Genomic DNA, 20709 nt, shown 5'->3' on the forward strand with positions numbered 1-20709 from the left:
GCCCTTAGGAATCTTCTGCTGGCCCGAACGCAGTTCTCTCGCATCTCGGCGATCTCCGGGGTCCACCAGTACGTTCCCCGGTCTCGTCCACCCCCCGGGACGGAGCGCGGCATCGAGGCGTCGCACGCCGCGGTCATGTATCTTCGGAGCTCCTCCGCCTCCTCGTCGATGCTTCCCTGCTCGGTCGTCCGCCGGGCGTCCCAGCTCCAGGCGGACACGATCGTGGCCGCCCGCAGCATCTCCTTGTCCCTCTCCTTGAGGCGCCATCGCGGCGGCGGCGGGCGGCGACGGTTCTCTCCCGGTCCTCGTCGTCTCCTCCCGGCGTCGTCGTCCTCGGTCCCCAGGGTCACCTCCATCAGTATGTAGAGGTGATCGGACAGCGTTTCCACCCCCTCGGCCACTCTCCAGTCGCGGATTCGCCTGAGCCGCTCCGGGGTAGCCCACGTGATGTCCACCACCGAGGATCCTCTCCACGCCACGCAGGTGCTCGCCGAGCCCCTGTTCGCCAGCAGGAGCCCCAGACCCGCTACCCAGTCGGTGAGCATCCTTCCTCGGGAGTTGGTCCTGGGATTTCCCCATTGCGTCGAGTGGGCGTTGAAGTCCCCCAGGACGAGTATCTGGCGGGGAAGGCATCTTCCACTGCCGCTCCTAGCCACTCGACCGCGACGAAGCCGCTGCCACGGTCCAGCAAGACGCACGAGGCCGACGTCCACGTTATCCCTGCGGATCCGTTCAGGTCCCCGATCCAGTTGGGCGAGTCGGGTATACGATGCGGTTCGGCCACCGCCGCTAGGGCGACCTCGTTCTCCCGGATGGTCTGGACGAGCAGATCTTGCACTCTTCTCGACCTACCGAGGTTGCATTGCAGCAGGCGCTTGAACTACGCGGTCACCTCCATGGCCTCCCCCCGGCCATCCACCGCTGCTGCTGGTTCGGCGGCGCTTCCTGGTGTCCCTACCGCGACGGCTGCTGCTGCTGCTGCTGCTGCTGTTGCCGCTGCTGCCGCTGTTGGTTGGCGGATCGGTCTCCTCCTCTTGACTTTCGGGGGGTTGTATGCCTCTCCACCCATCCTGTGATTCGCGGGCGCCCCGAGCGACTCGCACAATTAGTGTGAGCGGATAAGGGCTCGGCTTAGGGCCGACCGCGCCATTCCTGGAGTATAAAACTCATACTGGCTTCGCTAATAGATGTTCGTATTTAATATCCACTTCCTGACGGCCAATGCCCGGGGAACGGCGCGCAGGTGGTCAGCGCGCGACTTGGAAAAACCCTGCCCTCTCCTTTCGGGTCATTGGACAAGTTGAACCTGCCCTTTCGGGTGGCAGCTCGCTTAGCCGGCGCGGCGCGATGCTCGCATCTCGCCGCACCGTTACCAGCGGGGGCCACGAGGAGGCGGAGCTGCCAGCGTATTGCTCGGTCCCAGCAGGTTGGCTTTCCAGCCGATTATCCCCTGCACCGTCACAGTACTCATTTGCGTGAGTACCGCCTGCGCCGACGGTCGCAGGGAATCTGTCCTGGATCTGGATCTTCCTTGCCTTTCCCTTGTCTTTCTTTTCTTTTGTGCTTTTTCCTTGCATTTGTTCGCTTGTATCACTTCCTCTGTCTAAAGTCCGGTGTCTTCATTGGTCTCTGTTTCTGTCAGCGTCACGGGTTCTTCTTCTACTTCTTCTTCCTCATCTCCTTCTCCCCCTCTACGCTGTAGGGGAGGTCTCCGTGCCAGCCTTGTACTCCGTCTTGGAGGCCGGTCTATCAGTCCACCCGGCTGTGGTGCTCCTCTCCCTGAGTTTTGTCCGTGTGGCCGGGGTCCCTCTGACTCTCTCGGAATCCCCCTCTTCTTCTCTTCCTTCCTTCGCAGGACACTCCTTGTGAACTGGAGGAAGTGGGGGTATACGTCCTTCGTTATAAACTCCCACTTTTCTTTTGGCCAGTCTAGTTTAAGTTCGCGTATAGCGTTCCGGAGTGTTTGACGGTCTTCTTCGAAGAGAGGACATTCCTCGAGAATGTGGTGGGGGGTTTCCTCGTTGCCGCAATCGCACATGTCCACTTCGCACAGGCCGAACTTCTTGAGTTTGCTGTTAAAGTCCCCATGACCGCTGATGAACTGTGTCATATAGTGGTCGGGTCTCACCCAGCGATTCCCAAGCCTGTCCTTGATGCTGTTGAAGTACTCGTAGGTCGTTCTTCCCTTGCTCGTGGTCTGCCAGCGTTCCTGCCACTTCTCTATTGTTTGCCTGGCGATTTCCTTTTCGCTGCTCGCGTGGTCTTGGCCTTTTTTCCATTTGTATTTCCTTGTTCGGGCCTCGATGAGGAGGTCGATCGGGATGACTCCAGCGATCACCTGGAGGGCCTCGGTTGATGTTGTTCTATAGGCCTTTGTCACTCGGAGGAGTGCCATTCTCTGCGATCTTATAAGCCTGCTCCTAGCTTTACCCTTCAGCAGGTCGCTCCAGCCGGCTGCGGCGTATGTGGCTATCGGCTCGTACAGCCCTTTGTACAGGGTACGCATGGCCGCGTGTCCGAGGAGCGACTCGCACAGCGGACACTTGGGAGCGGAGGCGGGACAGTCTCTGGCGCGGTGTCCGCTCCCGCCGCACCTGTAGCACAGGTGCCCTCGGTCTTCGCCGGATACGCTGGTGGCGCGCACGTGCCCCAGTTCCAGGCACCTGATGCACTGCAACGGCCGCTTCGGTATGGCCCTTATCCTCGCTGTTGACCAGCCCAGGGCTATCTTCTCCGCCTGGGCCAGCTTGCGGGCTCCTGCTGCCGGACACTTGATCCATGCCGACCCGAGGCCGCCTCTGGTGGCGCCGATTTCGCCCACCTGCACCTCCGCGCTGCCGCATCCCGCCGCCGAGGCTAGTGCTCTTCGCAGCTCCTCCTTCTTGACCGAGATGTCTATCCCGGTCGCACGTAGCTCCGCCATCCTGGTCGGTGTGGCGATTCTCACCGCCGTCGGGTTCAGCGTCTCGGCCAGCCGCGTCGCCAGTAGCGTCGCCTTTCCCCTGTCCTTGTCTCCGGGGACTTGTATTATGATGGCGCCCGTCATCGCCTTCTTCATCTCGAGGGCTCCATGCCGAGTTCCGATAGCGGGATCCTCGTTCTTGCTGCTTCCAGGACGTCGGCGTACGACGTTCAACGTCAGGGTCACCGCAGATGTTCGCGGTGCGCGAGGGGGCGTGACTACCTTGGGTGTCCGCGGTGGTCCTTTCTGCGTTGCGGGGGCGCTTGCCTTCGGTGCGCCCGTCGTCCTGCCGGGCTGAGGTTGCTGCTGCTGCCGTACCCGCGTCGGTGGTGGCGCGGTCGGTCCTTTCCTTGCCGCCTCTCCTCCGGCGGCGGCGGCGGCGGCTGCCTTCGCCCCGTTCGCCTTCTTCCTACTTCTCCTCCTTTTCTTCTTCGTCTCCACCAGCTCCCATCCGCCGTCCTCCTGTTCCCTTCGGGGGAGTCCACAAGATGGCGGCATACTGAGTGCACGCGTTCACGTCGCTCCGTACTCAGTGTTCGAGTTCTTGCGGGAAAGTTAAGAAATCGTGCGAAAAAATAACGCAAAAGTGGAGTGGAAGTGCTTTGGAAGGAAAGTAGTAATAAAGTACAGTGGAGATCGCTTTTATAGAAGCGTGTGAGGACGGAGAAAAACGTGGAGGAGGTTAGGGCAGAGTGGAAGACATCTTGGGACGCGCGACTGCAGCGCCGCCGCACGGGCTACTTTGCAACTGCGCGCCAACGTTCGTAAAGCAACACGCCGCGGGCCTAGCGTCCGCGTTCGTAAAGCGATACGCCGGGGGACTCAGTGCAGGTGTTCGTTAAGCCGCTCGCAGCGATACCTAGTGTATCCACGTCCGCAAAGCAACACGCTGCGGTCTAAGTGCCACGTTCGTAAAGTGACACATCAAGACACAGCAAAAAGCAGCCAGTTTTGAAACACAGAGAAGTGCTAGTGCAAGTGCTTGACTAGTGCAGCCATTACGCCTTCGACGTGGGATAAGTTACCGACGGTGGGATAAGTTACCGACGGTGGGATAAGTTACCGACAGTGGGATAAGTTACCGACGGTGGGATAAGTTACCGACGCCGCGACAGGTTACCGACGGTGAGACAGGTAACCAACGGTGGGTCTTACCGACGGTGGGTTTTACCGACGGTGGGACTTACCGAAGACGGCGGTAGCGGAAGCGCCGACGCTCCGGGGATAAAAGGCTGAAAAGAAAAAAAAAAGAAAGATCAGAATGGCTACGAAGGGTCAATCCCCAACAGCTACAAAAGCAAGAGTGGTTCTCCAACCACTGAAAACGCAAAAGGTGGAGGGGAAAAGCCCGCTGCAGGAGAAAAGAAAGAGAACAGAGGAGAAAGAAAAAGGAGAAGAGGCGAAGCAGCAGCAATCGCCCGTAGCAGCAGACGAACCCCGCGCTGTGCCCGAGTTAAGAGCACAGGCAGGGGAAATAGAGAAGGGCGTATTAGCCTTCTGTTTGGACCCAAACAAGAAGGTTAACAAAGAGCAAACCGCAACTATCATGCGGTACTTCCGAGATATGAGAGGAATAGTGGAAGAACTCCTACTCCACAATAGCTACCTCACCGGGAAGCTGGACCAGAGCACCGGCGCGGAGAAGAAAGGAATGGCGATACTGAGTGCCGTCAACAAGACGCTACAAACAAGCAAGCGGCTTGAAACGGCAGTCAAAACAAGGATGGAGCCAAAGCAGCCCTCCTATGCGGAAAAGGTAAAGATGAAGAACAGTATGGTGGGGCAAATCGCAGTCAAACCACCTACAAACGCGGTGATAATCCGACCGGAGTCGTCAGAATCTGAGATAAAAACGAGCGAGGAAGCGCGGGAGGCAGTCTTCACGCTGGTGAACCCACGGAAGAGGGGTATCCAGATCACCGCAGTGAAGAAGATCAGCGGAAACGGACTAGTAGTGGAAACGGCGGATCCTGAAGGCCTAAAAGCGTTCACGGAGAACGCCAAGTTAAAGGAGGCCGGCCTAAAAACCAGCACACCGCAGAGGAGGCTGCCCCGGGTAATATTGTACGATGTACCACGGGAAATGCCGGAGAAGGAAATAACGGGCTGCATCAAGAAGCAGAACCAGGAGAGACTAACAGACGAAGACGTCGCAGCCATTAAATTCTGTTTCAGAACAGGCCGCAAGGACTCCCAGGAAACTAACTGGGTACTGGAAGTACCCCCCCAGGTAAGAGATAAATTACTAACCGGCAAGATATTCATCTCGTGGAATGCTTGCCGGGTTCGGGATTACATAGCCGTCAGCCGCTGCTACAAGTGCCAAGGCTACGGGCACGTGGCAAAATACTGCCGCTTGGGCTATGAAATCTGCGCACACTGCGCAGAAAGCGGACATAGCACTAAGGAGTGCACGAACAAAAACAAGAACGCCGGCTGCGTTAACTGCAAGAAGGCAGGGAAAAAAGGCGATCACGCGGCCTCTAACGTAGACTGCCCTATGTACAAGAAGGCGTTGGAAATAAGCATCTCACGTACCACTTATGAGTAAAGTCCCAAACAAGAATGGAAGAGGACATGGGGGCAGAAGGGGTATAAGGATCCTGCAACACAACATGCAGCGATCCAAAACCGTCCCCCACGAAATCAGGACGCAGATGGAGGCTGATGGCGACGAAATCTTGCTAATGCAAGAGCCATACAGCATCGATGGGAAAATACCCGGACTCGGAACAGGAATCTCGATCGCCTGTCGAGGATCGAAGGGCGACCCACCAATGGCAGCAGTAGGAGTCAAATCGAAGGAGTTAACGCCGCTTGAAATCGCCGGACTATGTACAACGTACTGCGCTTGTGTACAAGTAAGCGATGGAGAGACGGACATATACTTCGTTAGCCAGTACTTTCCGCCGACCGAGAACATTGAAGTCGGCCTCGAGCAATTAGACAAAGTACTAAACAGGCTCAGAGGGAAGAAAGCCATCATTGGCCTGGACTCCAACGCCAAATCACCGCTGTGGTGCAGCAGGGACATCGACGACAGAGGTGAGGCTCTGGAGGCTATCATCGCACAATATAACCTCCACATCCTCAACAAACCGGGACAAGCATACACATTCGAGACGACGAGAGGACGATCGAATATAGACTTGACTATGGCGACTCCGGAAGCAATACCGCTCGTGAAGGAATGGAGAGTACACGAGGACGGAACCTCCAGCAATCACAGGATACTGGAGACGCGCCTTGATTTTAACAAAGGGAGTACTCCGCCGCAGCTTCAGGAGAGGAGATACAACACTCGGCATGCCAACTGGGAGGTTTTCCAAAGAGTGATCATGGAGGAGAAGGAGACACTCCGTGAGACAACCCCCCGGCAGCCGAACGAGGTTGAACGAATGGCCGAGCAGATGCAGGAAGTCCTCATAAGAGCCTGCAATGCCGCCATTCCGAGGAAGAAATGGTATCACAGATCGGTGCCGTGGTGGACGCCTGAGCTCACACGAGCAAAGAGGGAAGTTTACCGGGCGAGGAGAAAATACCAAGGGACCAGGGATCCCGCAACGAGGGAGCAGGAGAAGCTGCGGTACAGAGAAATCAGGAAAGAGTACGTAAGGGCAATCACCAAGGCCAAGATACGCAGCTGGAGAGAATTCGTAACGAAGGAGGGCAACGTAGAACCCTGGGGCATTGCCTACCGAACAGCTACGGGCAAGCTGAGAAGGGAAGAAACAGTGTCGACTCTGCGGACGCCACAAGGGGAAACCTCCAACTGGCGAACGACCGCGGAGACGATGCTGACCGCCCTGCTACCCGACGACGAGGAAGAAACGGACACGCCGGAGCAGACAGCGATCAGACGAGAAAGTACGACCCCTCCGAATGTCGAGGACACCCCAGAGTTCCGCTACGAGGAACTCAGCGGCGCCGTAAAACGACTAGCGAAGGGGAAATGTCCCGGACCCGACTTAGTCGAGGCCGAAGTAATTCAGTCGCGCCTGGGGTGGTATCCATCAGGAACTCCTCAGGCTCATGAACAGCTGCCTCACCTGGGGAGTCTTCCCAAAGGCTTGGAAATTGGGAAACGTCATCACTATCCCAAAGGGACCGGAACGGGATAAGAGTAGCCCGAAGTCCTACCGGCCGATTTGCCTACTATCAATGGTGGGCAAGTTACTGGAAAGGTTGATGGCTACTAGGATGGCAAACATATTCCACGACCACACCTTGTCCTCGGACAGGTAGTACGGATTTCGACCCGGAAGATCTACAGTGGACGCGATCGCAAAATTCCGCGAGATAGTCGAGCGAATGAGCGATGAAAAGTACGTACTCGCAATCGCACTCGACATATCAGGAGCGTTCGACAACGTGTGGTGGCCCAACGTGCTGCACGAGCTAAAAAGAAGAGACTGCCCCGCCAACTTATATAGACTGACGAGGAGCTACTTCTCGGACAGAGCCGTGCGAATCGCGGGGGAAAATGACACGGTCAGCAAACCCGTCACGATGGGATGCCCGCAGGGGTCGGTACTGGGTCCAAGTTTCTGGAACCTAGTATTCGACGACCTGCTGGCCGAACTTACGGCAAGCGCGGCAGAGTGTGAACCGGTCGCGTATGCGGACGACATAGTGATCCTGGTCGCAGGGAACGCGAGGACCGAACTCCAAGAGAAGGGACAGAATATAGTCACGCGCGTTGCTACGTGGTGCGCCAGAAAGAAACTCACGCTGTCGGCGGAGAAAACAGAAATGCTACTTCTTAAGGGCAAGCTGGATGCGGAGCGGCCGCCGATCATCAGGATCGATGGCAGAGGTGTAAGAATGAAACCAGCGATCAAGTACCTGGGAGTGTACCTAGAAAGCGGCCTGAAAATAAACAGGCATGTACACGAGACCACGGAAAAATGCCAGAAACTATTCAACAGCCTCGCGAGAGTGGCCAAGGCAAAGTGGGGACTCGGACACGCGGCCATGCGTACCCTGTACAAAGGGCTGTTCGAGCCGATAACCACATACGCCGCAGCCGGCTGGAGCGACCTGCTGAAAGGCAAAGCTAGGAGCAGGCTTATAAGATCGCAGAGGACGGCACTCCTCCGAGTGACAAAGGCCTATAGAACAACATCAACAGAGGCCCTCCAGGTCACCGCCGGAGTCATCCCGATCGACCTCCTCATCGAAGCCCGAACAAGGAAATACAGATGGAAAAAAGGCCAAGACTACGCGAGCAGCGAAAAGGAAATCGCCAGGCAAACAATAGAGAAGTGGCAGGAACGCTGGCAGACCACGAGCAAGGGAAGAACGACCCATGAGTATTTCGACAGCATTAAGGACAGGCTTGGGAATCGCTGGGTGAGACCCGACCACTATATGACACAGTTCATCAGCGGTCATGGGGACTTTAACAGCAAACTCAAGACGTTCGGCCTGAGCGAAGTGGACACGTGCGACTGCGGCAACGAGGAAACCCCCCACCACATCCTCGAGGAATGTCCTCTCTTCGAAGAAGACCGTCAAACACTGCGGAACGCGATACGCGAACTAAAGCTAGACTGGCCAAAAGAAAAGTGGGAGTTTATAACGAAGGACGTATACCCCCACTTCCTCCAGTTCACAAGGAGTGTCCTGCGAACGAAGGAGGAGAAGAAAAGGGGAATTCCGAGAGAGGCAGAGGGACCCCTGCCACATGGACGAAACTCAGGGAGAGGAGCACCACAGCCGGGTGGACCGACAGACCGGCCTCCAAGACGGAGTACAAGGCTGGCACGGAGACCGCCCCAACAGCGCAGAGGGGGAGAAGAAGAAGAGGAAGAAGAAGAAGAACCCGCGACGCTGAGAGAAACAGAGACCAACGAAGACACCGGACCCTAAACAGAGAAACGCAATACAAACGAACAAAAAAAGCAAGAAACAGCACAAAAGAAAAGAACAAGAAAAGGGAAAGGCAAGGAAGATCTAGGACGGACTCCCTGCGACCGTCGGCGCAGGCGGTACTCATGCAAATGAGTACTGTGACGGTGCAGGGAATAATCGGCTGGAAAGCCAACCTGCTGGGACCGAGCAACACGCTGGCAGCTCCGCCTCCTCGTGGCCCCCGCTGGTAACGGCGCGGCGAGATGCGCGCATCGCGCCGCGCCGGCTAAGCGAGCTGCCGCCCGAAAGGGCAGGTTCAACTTGTCCAATGACCCGAAAGGAGAGGGCAGGGTTTTTCCAAGTCGCGCGCCGACCACCTGCGCGCCGTTCCCCGGGCATTGGCCGTCAGGAAGTGGATAATAAATACCGAACATCTATAGAGCGAAGCCAGTATGAGTTTTATACTCCAGGAATGGCGCGGTCGGCCCCAAGCCGAGCCTTTATCCGCTCACACTAATTGTTCCCTTCGGGGCGGCGTCGGTTGGGCGGCGGGAGGGTCGACGGGGCGGTCCCCGCTGGGTCGTGCTTCGGGGGTGCGTTGCCACCGTGTGTCCCCGAATCGTTCTTCGATGGTCCTGAGAATGAAGGGTCCCAGTTCTCGGACCGCTCTTTCCAGGGCGTCCAGACGCGTTCTGTCGTTTCCGCCTTCCCACGGGGGGCGGACGTATTCGGGCGCCGCGTCGGCGCATCGCGGGCACTCGTTGATGCGAGCAGCCAGTCTCCTCAGTTCCTGGCGGAGGGCTGCGTTTTCCCCCTCCAGCACGGACAGCCTCGCGTCCACGTCGTCGGTGCCTCGCGCTGGCCTCTCCCTCCTAGCGGATTCCGCGTTCCAGGCGGCGGTGATGTAGCTCGCCGCGTTCTTCAGGGATCTGATGTAAGTCCCCTTCAGGTTCGACGACGTCGTCGCGACGTGCATGATTTCAGTCACGTGCATCGTCAGGCCCGCGCTGATTTCCGCCGGGGAGCTCGTCCTCATCTGCACCTCCAACTCTTCGGACACCTCCGGGGTTGTGGCTGCTACTCTCTTCCTCTTACTCCTGGACGCCATCGAAGCCAGCGACGAACGCGAGGCGACCGAGGCGACCGACTCCTCGTCGTCGGACTTCGCCAGCCCCCGCGATCCTCCCGCCACCGGTGACGTACCATCGTCCATCGTGGCCGGCGCGAGAAAGACGTACTCGGACCTGTCCGCGGCTCTCAGCGAACGTCTCGTCGCCTTCCTCGGAAGCTCCTCCGCGGTCTCCGTCCTGTTATCCTCTGGATGTCCTCCCGTTGTTATCCTTCTCCTCGCTCCTGTTCCATCGCCAGTCGAAGAAACGCGTCCGGGGGCCTGGCGGTCCACCCCCGAACGGCCGTGGTCGCGAGATATCGACGCAGCGGGGCCCACTTCACTACCCACGACTGCGCCGGTACTGGGGTATCCCTCCCCTGCACCGTAAACTTTGTCGTTTATGTTCTCCATATCCATGTTGGTTCTTTTGTTTTCGCCAAGGTCGTCGTCGAAGTCTCCGTCCTGGTGCCACTCACTCTTTCGCGCCCTGCCCCGGTCGAAGTCGGTGCAGGGCGACAGGGAGCCCCGCGAGAAGGTGAGTTGAGTGGTCTTGACAGGCATGGGCCCACCAACTTCTCCGCACCGGGTCGGCGAACCGACGGGTGCCAAGGGCACCAATCGGCCGCCACCCGACTGTAAGAGAACATCAGATCCATCGGGGTTTCCCAGGGCATGGTCCTATGCCCCGGGAACCCATGCCCGCCTCGTGCTCCCCAACCGATCTCTACCTACCAACCTTTCAACCGATCAGTTCAAACTACCTTATGATATTACAATAGATGCACTTTGGTATGTTACCAGCAAAACAATACATCGTGACCTTAAGATACCCACAGTTAAAGAAGAAATATCCAAATTCAGTAATAGATATGTGGTATCATGAATGAGGGGTCTGGGGTGTGTCGTGTGAATTATAAACGAGCGATTGCTGAGCATGTACGTAGTGAGGCTAAGACAAAAGACAAGGGGTTGCTAGGGGACAATAAACGAATTAACAGTAGTATGAGTTGAGATGTCAGAGAGTGCGGATTGCGTTGATGAGAGTCGTTAATTAATTATTCAGTTGTGTTAATTATTATGTGTTTGCTGCGATCAGTTCATGTTTAACAAACATTATTCTCTGTTCAATTAACACCTGTTCAATCTACTTATCACTAATAAACTAATTAAAGTAGTTTCGTTATTACAGATATAACATAAGAGTTAACAACCACCAAAACCCATTAGTTACTCTATTACGTGACACGACGGATCAGATCAGCAGAATAAAAAGACATTACCCTCTAGATTTAAACATTAGATTCAGCCAGAATCAAACAGACGATAATCACCTATTATACACGATATAGTACCACGCCAGAATAATTTACTTATAATTCTCAATGAGAACTGATTGTAAAAATTCTTCCAAATAAAAAAAAAGGACTTGCCGGCCTTAACGGTAAATAAAAAAGCCTTGTTTTATGACAGTTCCTTAGGATTATTGCTTAATTCTATGTGCACCGTGTAAGAGTCACCCGACGTAGTAGAAAATATGCAGCTTTGCAAGCCGACAGTGATACACAAAATCAAGCTCGCTGTCCTGCTTAGTGTAATAGACAATCGTAATTGTTTCTATTTAACATATGTAATTTATTGTATTTTTATTGTATTGAACTGTATTTTATTTGTATTTTATTGTATTGTATTTGTAATTTAGTGTAACTTATTCTATTTAACATTTTAGATTTCGGAAGTAATTGTAAATGAAGACTGTAGTATACCGAAGGAGGAGCAAGGTGTCGCTGGCAAGCGTGGTTTAACGGGAATAATATTTGTTATGAAAATAGCTGGTGCGTTAGCAGAACAAGGGCTATCACTTGAAGAAGTGACTAAAACTGCACATGATGTTTTGCAAAATATAGCCACTTATTCGGTTGGGTTAACAGCATGTGCAATACCCGGTTAGTATCCAGATATTACTTACACAAGATGTAATTGGAACAAATTGTTTTGTTATATTCTCAATCATAAATGTTATATACTTATTTACTTTAAATCATACCCATCTTACCATTATTAGTAACTACATCATAATTACTCTGAGGATGTTCATAAAAATGCATATTTTTATATAAGAGACGTAAAGTAATGTAACCTAGGTAGGCTGGAGGATGATATCGGATGAACCATACATAATGATGAGAGAAAGCCTATGTGCAGACAGACTGAAAGGGTTCGGAAACTTCAATATGCCAACGGTCAGTTCTTTAGCCGAATAGTTACGCGGAAGAAGGCGTACGTTTTTCCTTTTTAATATTTCATTCGTACTTTACAATTTGTCCAGCTGAACATTTGGTAAATTTTTCTACCTTAATTGCTATATAACATGTGCTACCCCAGCGGGATATCATATTCCAGTTTGACTATTTTATTTCCATAGTGAGGTCAATGGGGTGTTTTCTTTTTAGTCTTCTATCTATGAGAGTTTTGCTCGCTTCAGCAGCCGGCTTGTTTGAATGTGTTACCGTTCTTTCCTTGTATTTTTTGCGTATCTACCGATTTCTTCTTTGACCGTTGGTATTTTTAAGTCCTGGAATATATCCTCGTTTCTGACATATTATGGGGCGTTGACTATTCTCGTCAGTATCTTCGATTGTAGCGACTCTAGTTTACTTGTGACTCACTGCTGCTGTTCTCCATAGCGGTATTTCGTACGACCAAATCGGATTTATTATCGTTTTGTAGATTTTTAGTTTATTTTCTATGCTGAGTTTAGAGTTTCGACTATTTAGCCAGTACATCTGTCCATTCTTTTTCTGTCCATAATTGATTTAGTATGTTGTTTCCGCCTAGATTTGTGTGTCTAAGTGTAGTCCCAGGTATTTAACTTGCCTTGTTTGTGTTAAATGCGTGCCATTCACTTGGATATTTGATGGTTTCCGTTTTCCTAGCATAAATGTAATATGGTTGCATTTACTGGGATTTGCTTTTATTTATTTATCTTATAGCCATTTTTATATTTTTACTATGTACTCTTGTAGTAATGTGACTATTGTTTCTGAATTAGTATGCCTGACTAGTATAGCCGTGTCATTCGCGAATGTCAGTAGTTTTCTCTTGGTAATGGTTGATATGTTGGCTGTGTATAGTGTGTGAGGTGGAGATAGTTGTGGTGATAGTGCTACTGCTGATATAGAGGCCGAGATAGATTCTGCTGCGGGTGTAAATGTCGCTGCTAGAGTACTGCTACTTTTCTTCTAATTTAGACGTCGTGGAAAGAAAAATCGGACTCCGCTAATCGGGATTTGAACCCGGTTCCCGAACGTTCGTAACCTAAGGCGCTAACCACAGCGCTGCCGTCGTCCGATGCTAGTTGCTGTCGAGTGCCGCAACATGTGTATAATATTTGCCCCAAGACGCTTCCTTGCGGTACCCCTGCCTTGATGTCTTTTATTTCAGAATATACATCTTTTATTTTTATTACAAAGGTACTGTTGTGTAGGTATGACTTGAGTAAGTGATGGATTTGTTCCGGGAAATGTTTTTCGATCGTTTGTAAGAGGTTTTCATGGTTTACTTTGTCAAATGCTTTCTCAATGTCCATGAAGAGGACATTTTTTGTTTTCATCTGTTCTATGTTTTTGCCATTTTGCTCTCGCTTTTCTTTTTCTCTGGTTTTGTCAAAGATGTCTGTTGGAATTATTTTTGTTTGCCTGTTGTTTGGTTCATAAATAGTAGTTGTCCACGCTGCTTCTTATATAATTTCTGTCAATGTTGCTACTACCTGTTCGATGTTGTCGGGTGTTTTTGGTGGAACATTGCAGTTGATTTTGCTCTCAATTAGTTCTTTAAACGTTTGCCATTTGGTAGTTATATTGCAAAGCGACTCTGGATTGCTGTAAAGTATTGGTCTGCTTGTGTATTCCATTATTATCGATGTATGATCGGAGCCAAGCTCAAGACTGGGTGCTATTTTTAATTTATTTGCGTATAGTCCCTTTATAACTGCAAAATCAAGCAAGAAAGAAATTTTCTTTAGATCTGTCAGCCAGTATGTTGGCTTTCCTGTGGGTAATATGTTGAGATTACTAGTTCTAATATATTTCTTCTAGTGTTCTACCTCGAGGTGTGTTAATTCTTGAGCCTTATGGCGTGTGTTTTGCATTGAAGTCTCCCGTAGCGATGTATTTGTCACTTAAGGATTGAAAATACTGTTCTCATTTTTGAAATGCCATTTTATGTCGCGGTGGTGTATATACTGCTGACATCTGGAAGTAATTGCTGTTAGTTTATATTTTAACGGTAGTTGCTTGAACGCGTCCCACACTAGTTTCATTATGTTAATGGTGTTTGATATCGTTTCTTATTATCGCTGCAGTTCCTCCGTGTGCTTTTCCTGAGGGGTGTTTGGTATCATAGATGGGGTAATATGGTATTTTCATGTAGCTTTTTGGTGTGAAATGTGTTTCTGAAATAAGTAATATTATTGTTATACAGAATTGTTTTAGTTTCGTGGGCCCGTTGTTGTAGGCCATTGGAGCTCCAAGCTGCTATTTTCACTGTGTCCGTTTCCATCTTTTACTTAACATGTTTGTAAGTAGTTGCAGCGTGACTGTAATTTATTGTGCTTTTTGTCTGAGTATTGCATTTTGCTCACTTATCATTTTTGTTAGCATTTCAGTGTTTTTGATGTATTGCTTGTGCAGTTCCTTGATTTCTGTAGCGTCGTTACTGTTGTTGTTTTGGTTTTGGTTGGTGTTGAGTGGTTAATGGGTGGTGTTGGTTAATTACTTGTGCATAACTTCGGCTGCCAAAGATGTTGTTGTTTCTATGGTTATTGTTCGATACGATTTGTACGTTTGATGTTGGCCCTGGTTCTGCAATCTCTTGTTGTGAGGGATAGCTGCCGTATGTTCTGCTTCGAAGCGATGGAAACAGTTTTCGCAGTCTTTATAGCTTGCTGGGTGGTTTCCATTACAGTTGTAGCTTATACAGCATTTTGCTTCATCTATCTAACATCGCTAAAGGAATTTCTTTTTCTCAAGAGGGTACGAGACTTATAGAATACATGATGTGATTTTCGTTATAAAGCATATGCCTAAGGAGTATGTTTATCAGGTGGATAATGATCCAAAACAGTGTTTTCATGTTTTTAAACAGTATTTAAAGAACTATAAAATGAATGTTATGAAGTGACCTGTCTAGTCTCTGGATCTGAATCTGAATAGAGATGATTTGGATAATGTGCACAGTTCAAGATCATTGAAAAGGTATGGGTTTATGACACTGCTATGTAGACCCTAAAGTTTAGGCCCCGAAATTCTTGAAGATCCAACAGTGTCATAAGCACCTCGGTAAAAGAAGCAAACTTTTATCCTTCGCCCCCATCTTGAGAGATCAATAGTCGGGCAGATGGGAGAAATGACCATTAGCTGTTGTCTTTTATTTGACGAAAACCAAGGGTCATGGTCTAATCGGTGCTCACGACGGACAGATTCGAAGAATCAATCCTGAAGAGCTGTTGTCTTCTATCTGATGAAATTAGAAGGTTGTGGTCTATACACGAGGAGCAGAGGTGCGAAAGAGCAGTCATCAAAACCAGTGTTGTCCCCCGTTTTATGACAACCCTTGGCCGTGATCCAACCGTCGGACACGACAGTCAGTTATGCACAATCAGTGGTAAAGAACGCTTGTCCCCCGTCTTACAAAGTACAAGGGTCGTGATTTGACTGTCGGACACGACATGACAGCCGATATTTTGTATCATATCTAGCAGTTCTCTAATAGCCAAGCATCTAATAAATTTTATTTCCATTGGTCCGATTGGACAGTTGCGTCGCATTGATGCGGTAATTATATGAGTATCGTCGTTCGTTGCCTAGTTTGGAAGATTTCGGTATAAGTTTCATGTGCCCGTCTTCATGGTGCAATAGTATTTTGAAAGAGTTTTGAAGAATTTCATTCACTTGAAAGTGAAGTGGATTAACCCTTAACGTTCCAAGTGTGCCTCTCAAGCACCACCGATGTGCAGTGCTCTACTCCAAGCGTGTCTCTCAAGCACTGTAGATAAAGCCGATCAATATGCATCAACATATTGTTTCCTGTGAAAATCGTTGAAATGGTGGAAGAATACGGTTCTTTTGGGGACTAGAAACGAGTATAATAAATGCTTATATACTTTACAAGATTTCTCAGGAAAGGAAAGGAGAAAGCGCTTTGTCACAGTATAAGTTTGTGAAATTATTAGTAAGTCAGCTCGTAAGTAACTTTCGGAATAACAATGTGTAATATCGTGATATAATATATTTACAAGGAATGGATGATACAGATGTTAATCGGACAGAAAAAGACGATTGTTGTTCAACCTGAACTATTCACACCAAACGTACAGAAAACAGCACAACTAAATAATTAGATAACGACTCGACTTTCACAAAATGCAATCAACACTCTCTCGGCAACGCCACACGCAAACTCTCGTTTGTTGATTCCTTGTTTCCCGTCCCTTGGCAACCGCTCGTGGCCAAGATCACGTAGGCCTCCTCTTTCCAAAACTACGCGATCGAAAACAAACGCCTATCGAAAACAAACGCCTCGGCTCTCGCGATATTCCACGCGATTCACCCGCCAACTCCCAGGCCTCTCACTCACGATACTACACAATGTGTATGGCAGGCTTTCCGGAACAGATAAGGAACAAGGTTTAGATGGGGAACTCCATATAATAAATCAGTTGCTGAAAGGGAGAAAGAAAAAGTGTTTTGTTTGTTTACCAAAAGGAAGTAATGCGGTAAAAGAACAAACAGTTTTCTACTGTGAGACCTGTGAACGCAACCTCGGTTTGCATCCCAATGAATGTTTTAAAAAATTCCACACAATAGTCAATCATAATTAATATAAATGTTATAGGATTTTTTTACTTATTTAGAATGGATTAAACAGAAAAAAATGGTTATTTAACGTGAACTAAATATAGTAATGTGCTATAACTAAGACAACTAAATAGTTAATTTACAACTCTTGTCGCCACGGTTCCAACGCTCTCTTTCACGCGGATCACCTTCTTCGACAACACTAACAACTTTTTCCGACAATGCTGACTATACTCTGACTTCTTATCTTACGACTGCCTGTTAATTCTTCTTTCTCCCTTAAGCATCCCTTTGTCTTTTTTCATAGCCCCAGCATGTACGTGTTCCGCAACCGTCTGTGGCCATGATCACGTAGGTCTTTTTTCCACATAACTATTCGATTGAAGGATCGACGACATATTGATGGACCTGTCGGCACTTAGGCTTTTTCGTGACATTGTTTATGGTTCACTCGATATTTCTTAGGCCATTTGTTCACGATACTACAATATTGTAATCAAAGTTATATTACTTCTGAGACGAATAAAGATTGTTTTGAATGACTTTAATATTGTTATTTACATGTCATTGTAGTATTTAAAATCTGACACTTAAAAACTTGCAAGTTGCCGGTCGATATTCACAATTAAAAGTCGGAGCGTTAAAGGTTAAACGTGTAGGTTCGTTTGATAAAGAAACGAGTGGACAAATTCGTAATAGCCAGTTGTATTAAAATTAGTACAAGTACAAGTACAGATACAGAGATACTGTGTAGTCGTTGCTCGCTCAATGATATTATGCCGATCGAATAAAAGATAATAATACTTTGTCCTAGGCACGTTCATACATTTATATCGACGGGCGTTACCACAAAAAATTAACTTTTTTATTTAACTCCGGCTGAAGATTACAAGAAACGGCAATAACAATCTGTCCAGAGTTCATTTGCCTCTAGACCTTGTAAACCAAAACAATCGTTAGTATTCAAAGGCACAATAATATGGGTCTCTCCCAGATTCGAATTTTCCATTCCTACTTGAACTTTTTTACGCTCATGTGCCGCTACAGTTGAGTTGCAATCTATGGTTTCTTTGAGGTTTTTCATCTTCATCATCAATCATTAATCATCATCAATCATTTCATCATCAATAGAATACGGTTCAGTCAGAATATTTGACTTTGAATTTGAAATTCTGTATAAACATTCATAGTTTGACGTAAATCCATAATTTAAATAGCAATTCAATCTGAGTCTTAAAACTGTATTGGTATAACTCTGGATACATCACGGTATAATTTGTATCTCGTGTATTTAGTATTTAGTGTGCTTGAAAGGTATTTATTATATTATCTTTCCATTGTCTTATGACTTCTTTGCGTCGTTCATGCATGCTCTTGTTCCCACGTATTAATTTTTATTCTTGGAGGCCGACTACAAAATCAGAGAAAACATATCGTGATACTTTGGGAGATGTACTTTGAGGGCTGTGGACAGATATTCCTTAAGAATTAATCTAGCGAATCATTAATATGAAGGAGCAATGTCAAGAAGGTGTAATGCAATGACTAGGTAATACTCACTTGTAAACACACTCACGTACACACAGACTGCACGTGCACTAAACACACACATTATACGTGCATCGTACACACTATTTAGTGCAATACACACACATTAAACACACACATATTACCTTCCTTCCACATTACCTCGTGGTGTACTTTGAATTATTTGAATGATGGCGCAGCTCACTTTTCATTTAAAATGCCATGAAACGGTGAAAACATGGTGCGTCAATTTTTTAAAATCATTGTAAAGGGGATTCTTTTTACAAAATCTTTCTTTTTACAAAATTATCTTAAAACGAATCTGGAATAAGATGTTGCAAATTGCATAGAGTTGTTTGAATTTATAAAATTGTTGAAGAAAAAAAGCATATCTACTTTCACATACTTGTATTCATTACACGAGGTAAAAACATCTCTGAAAAATATAGAATTGTGAAAGAGGAAGTCTTGTGTTTAAAATTGCCGAAGAGCAGGTTTACAAGCCGAAATGAATTGTAGTATGATTTTTCTCATGAAATTACAATAACTTGAATATAGACAATTTTTATTATCGAAAATTTAGCGATCCTTTAATTTTCCACGCCGGCGTATATTAACTTTTTTAGGCCAATCTCCAATGTTCGAGCTCGGAGACGATGAAATCGAAGTTGGTCAGGGAATTCATGGAGAGGCTGGATATGAAAAAATGAAATTGAAACCCTGCAGTGAAATAGTTGCATTCATGCTCAAACGCTTACGCGAGGCATTATCTTTGAAGAGTGGAGACTCAGTTGCAGTTATCATTAATAACTTCGGAGCGTTAAGTCAACTGGAACAAGGAATTGTAGTTTATGATGTTGTGAAACATCTTCGTAAGTAACAATCAAATATTTATACATAAATTTTGTATGCAAAGACATATATTGCATATTTCATACTTACCTGACGTATTTATCCCGGCCAATTTAATTAGTTCGTTATAATTCCGCACACCAATAAAAATAATAATATGTCACTGATCAACCGTTCGCGGAGAGACGTGTTCGCGATAGATCGTGTGACATCAATCACATCTCAACCTACATCAGTGATAAAACATCGACCGCTGACTTCGGACTCCTTTGGACACATCACCATCTTATCATCATAGCATACACCAAGGCTGTGACGCACCTTAGTTCACATCAGAGATAGGATATCGACCCCCGACCTTCGGACACTTTTCCACATCATAACCTACACCTAGCCCCTCAACATCCTAAAACCAAAACGTATATAAACCGAGACTTCACCCAGCTCGGGCAGTTCTTGCTCTTGTTCTAGTTGCTGTTCTCATACAACCCCTTTCCTCCGGTTCAGTGTTATTCTTGTAAGTGTTAAAATTTATAATAAAGTTTTATAAAGGAAAATTAGTAGTTGGGTTACGACTCAGCCTTCTTACTACAATCCAAGCATCAACTTTACGTGACAATCGCGTCGATGGGAGTCGTGAATTCCCGTTACGATTAGATCATCGACGTCACGAAATGATCAATCCCCCATTTCGTTTAGGATAATAGAGGTGGTTGAACTGATTATAACACTGATGTAACAAGTTACAATATATACTTTATTCCAACAAATTAATGGATGTAACATTCAATATAACAGTTGATATGTCGACAGACGGTATACAAGTTAAGACAGAGTACGAAATACACATGAGAACGGTGACTGATCAGAGAACAAATGGAGAACTAAAAAACTCCTGTTCTGTGATGGCGGTATTTATACTGAACCGGGGATGGTCGCTGATCTCCCCACCATCGGTTATTTACGAGTGGAAATCCCGGGAAAAGTAGAAAAACCCACGTCCTCCTAGGGCTGGAACAATAGCCCTAAGGAATGTGTAGCGGCACTCGACACTAATGTTTCCAACGGTTCCTGTCCCGTGGTTCGCTACACAAAGACCCTATCCTTCGGACAAGATGATTGCCAGAAGTCGGCACATCCTCACGGAATATTTTCAGCTCGCCCAAGGACCCGCTACAAAACTTACGATTTCTTTAGCTAAGATACTCCAAAGGAGCAAATAGTCTTTGTCCTTCACATACCACGGAAAATACGGAAAGTCTGTTTTCCGTACGTACGATGCTTTCCGCTAGCAACTTTCCACTATCCACCTCAAACTGGTGACCCCGACGTGATCGACATCGAAAAGAGTTGTGATCGTGATAGCGCTACCCGAGACTTCGATCATCGCGAATCTAAGACTGTGGCAATCTAGATCTACCGCTACGACGCACACGGATCAGCTCTTCCTTCAACAAAACTCGACGCTTCACCGCCGACCCACGCAAGCAGGTGACAGGATACGAGACGATGACCAAGCCAGGAGTGATGTAGCCATTGCAAAGTTCACG

At 48.2% G+C, this 20709-nt stretch overlaps 1 protein-coding gene across 1 annotated transcript in view; it reads left to right on the forward strand.

Annotated features, from left to right (window-relative positions):
• LOC117239461 (triokinase/FMN cyclase-like) overlaps nt 1-20709 on the forward strand; it is a 90863-nt gene that overhangs the window by 18317 nt on the left and 51837 nt on the right. The window contains exons 4-5 of the mRNA XM_033505022.1: nt 11653-11869; nt 18934-19179. Coding sequence (XP_033360913.1) covers nt 11653-11869; nt 18934-19179 — 463 coding nt within the window. The remainder of the gene's footprint in view (nt 1-11652; nt 11870-18933; nt 19180-20709) is intronic.

Source organism: Bombus vosnesenskii, unplaced genomic scaffold (genome assembly GCF_011952255.1).
Source record: "Bombus vosnesenskii isolate JDL3184/JDL3185 unplaced genomic scaffold, Bvos_JDL3184-5_v1.1 scf7180000014015, whole genome shotgun sequence".
Classification (NCBI taxonomy): domain Eukaryota; kingdom Metazoa; phylum Arthropoda; class Insecta; order Hymenoptera; family Apidae; genus Bombus; species Bombus vosnesenskii.